Consider the following 11963-nt stretch of genomic DNA (forward strand, 5'->3'; position numbering starts at 1 on the left):
AATGATTCAGCAACGTTGGCATGGAACACTGTAGTGACAGCAATGTCATAAATTAGCACCTTACTGGAAGATGGATGTTAACTTTCTGCATGTTGGATAATTTCAGATTATTTTCCAGAATAATGAGCTTTCTGACAGGATGCCCGAGCCATAGCTGGCGTGAAGAGAACAAAATATTATTTTAGTTTTTGTAAACATGGTGGGTCCAAAAGCAAGTTGTTGAAATATCCCTCAGTGTACTTCTCCTTTTGAGTTTCCAAATGAAACTGCAATGATATCAAATCAGCTGACAGTAATTTAACTGCACAATGTGTCAGAGTTCCAAACTAGTCACAAAAATTACTAGCAGATGAAGAAGAAAGCAGTTGAATGATCCTAAAACATCTATGAGGGTTTGAATGTGTTTGAATGAAAAGGTCAGTTTTAACCTTTTTTACTTGGTTGAACTTGTAGCCTTTAGCTAAAATTAATTTTTTCACTTTGTTTGCAGAGGTGTTTTAAACACCTATTCAAAATGGCTCTGATAAAACAAATGGATGAGAGGTTGCAGGGAACAGTTGAAACAGAGGTGGAGTGTGATCTACCCACAGAGAGGAGGGTCGAGAATTTAAAGAAAGAGAGAATATGACTGGGTGGATATCTGCCATATGGTTAGAGCATGTCTCTGGATTTGTATTAGTGCATTTTCAGCCATTTCTTAAACTTGGGTGTTTTGGACTGGGAATATAAGAAAATACCTTGAAATGAATTTTTACTTGTACTGTTTGACCAAATGCACACCAAATCTTACCAATTATTCTCCTCAACCATCTATAATGGAGACAAATACATCACCAGCTGAAAATTCATCACTCTTGGACTCAGATGTGCATTTGTATAATATGAAAGACAACAGTGCTTTTATGATTAATATGATTTAAAGTCAGTGGTTTATTCAGACCTTGCTTTACTGTATGAGAATGTTCATGCTAATTCATTTTGAGCAATATTTACATGTTTCACTGCTGTATGTTAAAAGGAAGAACATTTTGAATTTCTAATGCTGATTTTGTGTATTTATTTTGAAGATTATTTAAGAGATTTGTTTTCCATTTACATTTAGGAATGGTCAGACAGGGCTGTGCTTGAAGAATCCAAAGATGTCATCAACAGATTACCTTGATGATTATAATTACAATTATTCTATTTATATTGATGATGACTTTGCTCCGTTATGTGAAAATCATGAAGCCAGCCTGTTTGGAGGGGTTTTTGCACAAGTCTTCTACAGCCTTATCTTTCTTTTAAGCCTGACCGGGAATATTTTAGTTTTGTGGATCCTCATGAAATACGAGAAGCTGAAAACAGTGACAGACATCTTTATTTTGAACCTGGTCACATCTGATCTGCTTTTCTCCTGCTCACTTCCATTCTGGGCAGTGGACCATGCTCATGGGTGGATCTTTGGTAAGGCCATGTGCAAGATAATGAGCTCGATTTTCTTCATCGGCTACTACAGTGGGATCATGTTGCTGACATTGATCACTCTAGACAGATACTTTGCGGTGGTTCACGCTCTGTCTGCTGTAAGAATCAGAAAGGTCTGCTATGGTGTGGTCACCTGCGTGGTGGTTTGGTGCATTAGTATCCTTGCCACAGTTCCAGAAACAATCTTTTCTGATGTTGTTGCTGATGGAAGGGAAAGCTTTTCCTGTCATAATATCTATCCAAAGGGCAGTGAGGTAACATGGAAAATGTTAGGATATTATCAGCAAAATATCTTGTTCTTCTTAATCCCTTTCAGTGTAATTGTCTTATCTTACTATAAAATATTCAGCACTGTTGTTAAGTGCAAAGCAAGGAAGAAGCACAAAGCAGTACGAGTTATCTTCTGCATTGTGGTGGTGTTCTTTCTGTGCTGGACACCTTACAACATAGTTATTTTCCTAATATCCTTGATTGACCAGATGCCATTACTTTTAACTTGCTCTGTAGAAAACCACTTGATTTATGCTCTTTTCATTTGTCGCAACCTTGCTTATTTCCACTGCTGTCTAAATCCTTTCTTTTATGTATTTGTGGGGACAAAGTTCAGAGAACATTTTATGCCTCTTGCAAGTAAACGGTTCCCCTACTTGAAAACTTGCACAGAAATCAGCAGCACCAAACAGAACAGCTCCCAAAATTACTGGGATGTTGACTTCCACCTTCATACATTATTAGAGATCTAGAGTTATATATCGCTGTATATAGAGCTGTTCCAGTATATTTCTGTTGCAATTGAGTGCAATGTTAGAGACAGGCTCTTCATTACACACACTGTTAAATTTATTAAGGCTAAGGACTGTGAATGTTGGAACTCAGCTGTCTTGGGCCTTCAGGAATCAAGGAGATTGCTGGCCTGGATATGATTGCTGAGGTCAACCCACTCTAGCCTGACCAATGGAAGCATTGGAGCTTAAATGCAAGGACCTCCCCGTGTAGCAGGAATTGGTCTTGTAAAGGTCCAGAAGTGAAAATAAAATATGTGCCTTTAAAAAGTGGCTTTTCTCTTTCATTTGAGGAGAGGACGGTTCTTCAAGTCTTTCTCTGCACATGAGCGGAGCGAGTTGGGAACTCAAGAAGGTTACTATTTCCCCTATGTTGTAAAATCTGGACTCTAAAATAAGATTGCTGTGGCCCTCAGAATTGCATGCACAAATGCACAAACACACGTGCACACACGCAGACAAGCATGGACACAGACACAGATGAACATGTGCACACATGCGCGCATGCACGCACACACACACACACACACACACACACACACACACACACACACACATGCACATATGCATATGTGCACAGAGCATCGATGTAAAATTCTCTTTCCTCACATCAGCTGATTCCCTACTCCCTTCTCTGCCATAGCTCTGACTTACTTCATGCATCCCTCAGGTCACTTCAACTCCATTTGCCACCACTCATTTTTCCAAGGTCCAGTTTTGATTTTAAAAAAATTACCCATTTGAGTCTCCTGGTCTGGAATCAGATCTGGAAGGCATGATCCATGGGGAAATGCTTAAGCATTTTTTTCATTATTGTACTGTTCACAAAGATTGAATTGGTAATCTAATCTTGTCCCCTTTATTAAATCTGACAATACTATTTTTAAAATATATATTTGTAACAATAACAACTCAATATAATTGTGCGATTTGGATTGCTATTATGAGCATTTTAAACTGTTTGAACATTATATGTGTAAAATGCTTCAATTTAAGCATTCATATCAGAGTTTAGTTTAGCTAAAAAAACTAAAGTTGTATTAACTTGTTCTGCTCTGTCCTAGCATTAAGGAATCTCCCTTACTGACAGTGAAGGTTTGATAACCACAGCCACGCTGACCTTTACTTTCTGCTATGTACTCATGATTTTGAGACATCTTATTGCCGCTTCTAACTCAGAAATTAATATATTGTGTCAATGTAATTAATTTTCCTTATTTGTTAAAGTGAAATGCCACAAAATAATTAATTTAATTTGCATAATTGCATTGAAATAAAAAGGAAAACAAACAAACGTAAATAAGAAAACTTGTTCAATGACTGTGGGGGAGGCACAAATCTACCAGAATATGCTTGAAAGTACTGCACAGTAATAGCTGTATTGGCAAATTTAAATGTATTGATCTCATAAGAAACAAACATTTTGCAATGCACTCATATGGCTTTGTTTATTTTAGTATTATGGAAATAAAAAGGAACTTTTCCCAAAAGAAAGGTTATAATGCCAATTTCCTATTTGTCATATGTTGTGCTTTGAGATCTGATGTGACATCACATGACCTTATTGCTTGTGTTTTAGCAGGAGAAGTACATTTACACTGGGTTTTCTGGGGACAGGATTTAAAAAAAAAATAATGCTACTGTGAGTTAGGATTGTACTAAACTCCATTATTATACCTTGTATTGTTTGGAATTTCTCACCCAACAGTACAATACCATGAATCTCTCCCCAGTCCAATCTCTGATCTTACTGCCTTGACATTGGTCTCTAATATCTCTTCCCTTTCTTCAGAATCTCTGGTTACTAGTTTACCAAACTCCCTCCCCTCAGGATTTTCTGGAATCTTGATTCCCTTGATATTCAGATCCCCTATTTACTCTAAACTTCCCAATCAATAAGGTGCCCAACTTCAACCAGCAGAAATCCTACCTCTGGATCATAATCAAACTTCTAAAGTCCACATGTAACATTCAGTATCCTTTATCTCCATCTCCTGATCAGGCCTTCAAAGACCACACAAACCCCAGGGCCTGATCAATCATCCACAAAACTTGCAGCCTCACCTTCTGCACTTATGCTTCATTCTTGTTTGAAGCCTCACATTAAAACAAACAATGTCTATAACAGTAGCTATACTTCACATTGAGCCTAATGAGTTTTTGGCTGATACTTTTCATTTTCCAGCTTGCTCTCGATACCCAATCTAAAAATAAAACTTGAAATTGGGCATATTGCCAATGTCTGCAGCCTGACCATATGGTCACCAACTGTTTCCTTTCATTTCTGATTCCACAAGCCATACATGTAGCTCTCAAAAATCTTGGATGCTGCCAGCCAAAAAGTTGCTTCAAAGTTTATACTGTCATCATCTGATAACTCTTAGTGGTGGGTGGCTCATCAAGGTCTCATATGTCTCAGGCCTTGCCAAAGTAACACATTTGTCTTTCTATTCTTGGATATTGCTGCATTGGCCTTGTTCTCTGTTTTCTTCCAAGGCTGTTGTTCTTTCTCTTCCAAAAAAATTCCCACTCAATCCACACAAAGGGTGAATACAAAGACTGCTTGTATTATTCATGTTCACCAGTATACCATCTACATCAACTGACAGCCTTCTTCACTATACTTGCAAGAACACTATGTTCCCATTAATTTTGCACTGATTCACTGCCCGGCACTCCCTCAATCAGCAATGCACTAAACTCAAGATAAATGTGGTGCGCTGTTAGCCAGAATCAGACACACACAAGGTAAAGACTGTTCGACAGGCTTTAATCCATAAAGACTTCCACAGAGCCAGGCTGGCTGTAGCTGCAGTAACTCTGAGTGAGGCTTTGGGAGGCAGGCGCAGGCTTATAACCCAGAGAGTGAATGACATCCAACCAGGTGGGGCTTGATCCATTCAGGCCGACTGATTGACAGCCGGCCAGGTGTTGTCCTGTCCCCTTACACTCCTGCAGGTACAGAGGTTGCCCCCTGCAGTAGGCCAGTAGTGTACCACCACAATAAATATAGTGATTATCTGCTCTTTAATGTTACTTGCTACTAAGACAAAATTCAAGATAGGGCTACCAGCTAAATTTTCTTTAATAATGTCAATAAATTAATTATTGACTGGATTAATAATGTATCAAAAGTCATTCCAGACAGGGGCCAAGATTCCTAAATGTACAGTATTTACTTATATAAATTCATGGACTTGCATTGCACATAAACCTACTAACTCACACAGTTATATCATCTACATCTCATCCCACAATATCTCCTCTAAGTATTCTACTCCTTTCTCTTGATTCCTCCATCTCTGCTATATTCTGGAAACCCTAGCACATTTCTACAGATGTGTGGTGGAAAGTGTGCTGACTGGCTGCATCACAGTCTGCTCCGGGGATACCAGCACTCTTGAGCATAAACCCCTGAAAAATGTAGTGGACACAGGCCAGGACATCACAGGCAAAACACTCCCTTCCGTCAAGATCATCTACAGGGAATGCTGTTGTTGGAGAGCAGCAGCAATCATCATGGATCAATATCACCCAGCACATGCTCAGTTCTCACTTTGACCATCAGTAAAGAGGTGTAGGTGCCATGGGACTCAAAGCATCAGGTTCAGGCACAACTGCTATTCCTCCACCATCAGACTCCTCAACAACAAATTCAATCAGAGACTCATTTAAGGACTTTTACTTTTGCACTTTATTGATTTTTTCCTCTCTATTTTGCATAGTCAGTTTGTTTACATTTCTTTATTTGTTTACATGAAAAAGTATGTTCTTGAGTGTAGTATTTTGCCCTACCAATATGTGGCAATTCTGCTTTGCCTGCAGTAAAATGAATCTCAGGGTTGTACGTGATGTCATGCATGTACTCCGACAATATATTTGAATTTTGGACTTTTGAACTTTGAATCTGCCCTTAGGAGGAGGCAGGACATCTGAGATGCCCTTCTTCTTCAGTAAATGCGGCTTCCATTCTACTGCCATTAATTTAGTCCTTACCCACATTTCTGTTTCCCATACGTCTGTCCTCACCCCCTCTGCCCTGAAATGCAACAAGGACAGCATTAACCTTTGTTCTCACCAGCCTCCAAATCCAAAATATTATCCTCTACAATTTCTGAGACCTAAAGTGTGATCCTACCACCAAACACATCATCCTCTCTCCTCTTTGCTTTTCTCAGGGACCTCTTCCTCTAGGGCTCCGAAGCACCCCTTCTCACTAATCGTGTCCTCCTCACCCTTGAGTGAATAAAATGCTACATTTGCACCAACACCTCCTCCCTCACCATCATTCATGCCCCAGTTCTTCCAAGTGAAGAAAAAAATGGCACGTGAGAATCTGCAACAGTCATTTACTGAATTTGGTGCTCTCACTGTGGCCTCCTCTACGTCGGGGGGCTGGACACAGACTGGGAGATAGTTTTATTGAACACATTCAGTCTGTCCACTGCAACAGCAAGGAACTCCCAGTGGCCAAACACTTCAATTCCACATCCCACTGCCCCACTGACATGACTGTTCATAGCCTTATGTACTGCCATGTCGAGGCCACATGAAAATTGGAGGAACAATAACAGCAGTCTCCAACCTGAAGTCACTATCAACCTGCAAGATCCAGTAACACTCCCACCCCCTCCCCACTCTCCCTTTCTCCAGTCCCCCACTTGCTTTCCTTCCTTTCTCTCTCAGATATCATCTTTCTCAGACCCCCCCATCCCTATCACTTTTCAGCTCCTACCCCCTCCCACCTGCTAGCCTGTGCTACTCCCACTCCTTCCCCCTTCCCACCCACACTCCTCTCCACATTCTTTTTTGGGGATTTGCCTGATGTTTTACATACTTGAAGAAAACCCCAGGCCTAAAATGTCGACCGCCTATTTCTTTTCATGGAAGCTCCATGACCTTCTGAGTTCTTCCTGCACTTTTGTATATAGTATTCTACTGCATTTTTTTTTGCTGTGATGGATTGACCCAAAGATTGCCAACATGTTTCAGCACCAAAACCAATGTGAACAGTCTAACAACCAGAATCTATGCATCATAACCTTAACGATGATTGCATCTTTTTCAAATCTTTGTGTAATTTCTTTTACTTTGGAGGAGGAGGTGCAGGGAGTGACTGACTTTGAGCAACTTTTTCCATAGTTAGAAACATAGAAACATAGAAGATAGGAGCAGGAGTAGGTCATTCGGCCCTTCGAGCTTGGCCTGCCATTCAATGAGATCATGGCTGATCTTAAAGTTCAGTACCCCGTCCCCGCCTTCTCTCCGTAACCCCTAATTCCCTTATCCCGAAGAAATATATCTAATTCCCTCTTAAATATATTCAATGAACCTGCCTCTACTGCTCTCTGTGGCAATGAATTCCACAGATTCATCACTCTCTGGGTAAAGAAATTCCTCCTAATCTCAGTTCTAAATGGTTTGCCTATTATCCTCGAACCATGGCCCTGGGTTCTGGACTCCCCCACTATTGGAAACATCCCTTCCGCATCCATTCTGTCCAGTCCTGCCAGAATTTTATATGTCTCTATGAGATCCCCTCTCAATCTTCTAAACTCCAGCGAGTACATTCCCAATTTGCACAATCTTTCCTTATAAGTTATTCCTGCCATTCCAGGTATCAGCCTGGTGAATCGCCTCTGCACTCCCTCCATTGCAAGAACATCCTTCCTCAGATAAGGTGACCAAAACTGCACACATATCCCATTTCCACTGCACGAGCAATAACTGCACCATCACTGAGAGTTGAAATGATGTTCACAAATCAGAGTGAATGAAGAAATATTCACTCATAAGCATTGGTCTGCATAACCTTTACTTCTTCTGCTGCTCTAATGAAGTAACTTGCAAATGGGATGGTGCCAAAACTCAGCAAAATCATGAAGGAGCTCAAAGAGGAAAGATCTGTAGCAGCAGCTGGAGCCTCACAAATCTGACACAGCCATTGCTTTATCTAGGTAAGTGTCTTCCCACCTTTTTGGTTCTGAAATTTGCTTTTGTTCTGTATCTGTGTGGATTTCTGTCAGTTTCCATTGTATCCTTCTGCTGTCCAAAATGTGTTGGTTGATTAGCTGGTTACTGTAAATTATCCCTTGATGCAGGTAAGTGGCAAAACAATCTGTTGGAAGGATTCAGCAGATTCGGCAACATCAATGGGAAAAAAGGGATGGCCAACGTTTAGGAATGGAACCCTTCATTAATACTTCTTAAAAATATCCTTAGGCAAATATGCATTATACAGAAATGAATTTGATGGTAATATTTGATGTTGGTCAAATTTACCGATAACATTAATTTAGCTCACAGGATTATTATGTAGATGGGAACAGAAGTTGCAACATATAAATTGATCAATAAGAAAATTGCAGAAGATCAAGTAGATTAAATATAAGTGTAATTATATTGAAAATAATAAAAGATTGTTTCAATTATTTTCTTCATCAAAATGTCCTTTAATACATGAGGATTGACCCCAATTGTCATTCACGGAGCCCAAGTATACATAAATATCCTTCATTTTTTGTACTTCTGCCCTCACCTTCCTTCTTCCCCAACAGAAGACGGAGTCTCTTTGGTTCACATATTCCACTCTCCCCTACCTCAACCTTATCTTTCAACATTTCCACTAGCTTCAGTGTGATCCCAACATCAGTCACATCTTCTCCTACCTACCCCTATTTGCTTTTTGTAAGAATCAGTCTCTCCAAGACTTCCTAGTCTGCTCTTCCCTCCATATCCACTCTTCTACCCACTTACAAGCATCCTGCTGTAACTTGTCCATATGTCTTCCCCCTAACCGCCATCCAAGGCCACAAACACACCTTCTGGGTGAAGTAGAGCTTTCCATGCACATCATCCAACCTGATCTACTGCATTTGGTGTACTTGATGTGGGCTCCTTTACATCGGTGAAACCAATTGCAGATTGGGTGACCATTTCACTGAACTCTTGTGCTCTATCTATAGGTCTGTGGATCTAGGAGTTTGCACTTTCAGTAGACAATCATTTTAAATTCCATTCACCATTCCTATACATGTCTGTCATCAGCTTAATCCTTTGCCAGGGCATGGTCGAATGTAAACTTGAAGAACAACACATCATATTTTTCCTGAATAGACTGAAGCTGAATAGCATGGATATTGATTTTTGTAATTTTCTGTAACTCCTACCCTCCATGGTGAGTAGGATTTCTGTTGTTTTTTCCAGGAAGAGAGATGAGTCAATGGCTTGTGAGTAGAGTTTGAGGCGGTGGCCAGAAATTATGGTATCACTTTCCCAATTTGAGTCAATGGAGAATGATTCTTTCATGTCATAGTTTACTTGCACTTTCTCTTGATAAAACTTGCTGGCAAGTGTGTGAAATTTCATACAATAAATTAGCCAACCCATACAAAATCATTTCAGTGAGGAAAGCTGGTGAGCCAAGTGGATATGTAATGGAAAGCTTGTCATTTCATGTAATACCAGCCTTTAATTCCTGTATTAATTGATTGTCTAAGCATAGTTCTACAATTGCTAAGCTTTGATTTGAATTCATTTATCAAAATCATTAGCCCAGATTGCTTATCGCAAGTTCATTGCAATATCTCATTTTCCTATTTTTGCGCCGCTTATCTCTTACTTTGAATTTCGTCCAGGCATGAAATCATATTTTAACATGTCAGAAGGTCTTTTCTTTCTGAAATGTGTTGTTGGTTATATTGATTTAACCTTGTCTCAGTTGCATTGAAATATTGAAACCTTGTCACATGCAGATGCTTGCCAATGACATCTGCATGACTTATCCCCAGAAAAATGAAACAGTAGGAACTGACACTATTACTTCCTTCTTTTAATTTCAAGCCATTGGAGATCAAAGTCACAATAGAAGAGAAAATAAATTAAAACTAAATAGATAAAGTAGAAGGACTTACGTCTTTGTGTCATACAGCACAGAAACAGGTCTTTGGGTCAACTTGTCCATGTCAACAAAGCTGTCTACTTGAGCTAGTCCAATTTCTCACATCAGGCACCTTTGCCTCAAAACCAACTATTCTTAATTGGGGCCACATACCCACCCCCCCACCCCCCATTCCCTCCCCAGGAACCACAGCACATTTAAATGGGGCAATGGACTGAGTTCATAATTGTTTAAAAAGTTTTTTTTTAAATGTAGTTGGTAGGAAAGAAGTGCAGAAGAAACCAACTAAACTTGATTTCTTCACTGAGGATGGGGCCCATAACCTGAGCAGAGTCTGAAGTGGGCATTGTGGTGTGCTGTTAGGCAGAATCAGACACACACAAGGTAAAGACTGAACAACAGGCTTTAATCCACAAAGACCTCCACAGAGCCATGCTGGCTGTGGCTGCAGCAACTCAGTGTGAGGCCTCGGGGCGGCCGGCACAGGCTTATATCCCGGAGGATGATTGACACCCGACTGGGTGGGGCTTGATCTATTCAGGCTGACTGATTGGCAGCCGGTCAGGTGTTGCCCTGTCCCCTTACACTCCTGCAGGTACAGAGGTTGCCCCCTGCAGTAGGCGGGTGGTGTACCACCACAGGCGTAGCCAAAGAAAGATTGAGAATGACTGCTCTCAATCATTTGCATCCATGTACCAGTCTGAATGGCTTTTAAACGTCCTAATTTTACCCGCTTTTTTTAAAGCTTCCTCGAGCAGCTCATTTAATTTGGTTACCACCCTCTATTTGAAAAACTTGTCTTTCAGGTCCAATTTAAATATTTCCCCTTACCCCTATGCTGTCTAGTTTTAGATTCCTCATCATTCTTCAGCATTGGGACCAGTCACCTTATTTATGACTGTAATTATTTGTTATACTTTAATGTGGTCACCCTTTCTGCTCTGGGGAAAAAAATGTACCAACTTATTCTGACTCTCCTTCTAACTCTAGCTTCAAATTCCTTGGTGGCCACATTCCAATGATCTCATCTGGTCCCTGAACAACTCCATCCTGATCAAAAATGTGCAACAGCACCTTTATTTCCTGCGGAGCCTGAAGAAAGTACACTTTTGTCCCAGGATATTGGTGGATTTTTACTGCTGTACCATTGAAAGCATGGCATCTCAGTGTGATATGGCAACTGTCTTGTATTAGACCAAAAAGCCCTTCAGCAGGTGGTGAAAACCGCCCAGTGGATTATCAGCATCCAATTGCCCTCCATTGGGAACATCTATCAGGAACGCCGCCTGGGCAGGATGAAGAGTATCATGAAGGATGCATCTCACCCTAACTATGGACTTTTTACTCTTCTCCCATCTGGTAGGCGCTACAGGAGCCTTCACTCTTGAACCAGCAGGCTCAAGAAGAGCTTATTTTCCTGATGCTGTGACCCAGTTGGACCTTATTCATAGCATTGAGTGGCACTGCACTCACATTATACTGTCAGTACTTTTATAATTGTTTGCTTGCTTAATGCGCTTGTTTCTGTTTGCACATACTATATTATGAGTATATAGCACTATTTTTTTTAACTTATGGTGGATGCTAATTGTATTTTATTGGATTTGTATTTTACTTGGGACAATGACAATAAAGTTGAATTTAATCTAATCTAATCTAATCTTTAATAGAATAAATAAATGGGAAGACTATTCTTTAAATGGGGAGAAAATTGAAAATATCCAGATACAATGGGACCTGGCAGTCCTTTTGTGCATGGTAGCCTGAAGATAAACTTGCATGCTGAGATGGTGGCAAAGATGGCAAATGCAATG

The 11963-nt window shown here is 40.2% G+C and overlaps 1 protein-coding gene across 3 annotated transcripts; it reads left to right on the plus strand.

Annotated features, from left to right (window-relative positions):
• Nucleotides 1-301: 301 nt before the first annotated feature.
• LOC138749162 (chemokine XC receptor 1-like) lies at nt 302-11761 on the plus strand. Of its 3 annotated transcripts, XM_069910179.1 has the most exons (4): nt 471-650; nt 1103-1446; nt 8090-8206; nt 11140-11761. In XM_069910179.1, the coding sequence occupies exons 1-4, from the start codon at nt 625-627 to the stop codon at nt 11169-11171; spliced, it is 519 nt and encodes a 172-aa protein (XP_069766280.1). In that variant the 5' UTR covers nt 471-624; the 3' UTR covers nt 11172-11761. The 3 variants fall into 3 exon arrangements, with proteins under 3 accessions (XP_069766269.1, XP_069766280.1, XP_069766260.1); XM_069910168.1 differs by lacking the exons at nt 471-650; nt 8090-8206; nt 11140-11761 and adding an exon at nt 302-416 and having other exon boundaries at nt 1103-3760; XM_069910159.1 differs by lacking the exons at nt 8090-8206; nt 11140-11761 and having other exon boundaries at nt 610-650; nt 1103-3760.
• The last annotated feature ends 202 nt before the right edge of the window (nt 11762-11963 follow it).

Source organism: Narcine bancroftii, chromosome 1 (genome assembly GCF_036971445.1).
Source record: "Narcine bancroftii isolate sNarBan1 chromosome 1, sNarBan1.hap1, whole genome shotgun sequence".
In the NCBI taxonomy this organism is placed as follows: domain Eukaryota; kingdom Metazoa; phylum Chordata; class Chondrichthyes; order Torpediniformes; family Narcinidae; genus Narcine; species Narcine bancroftii.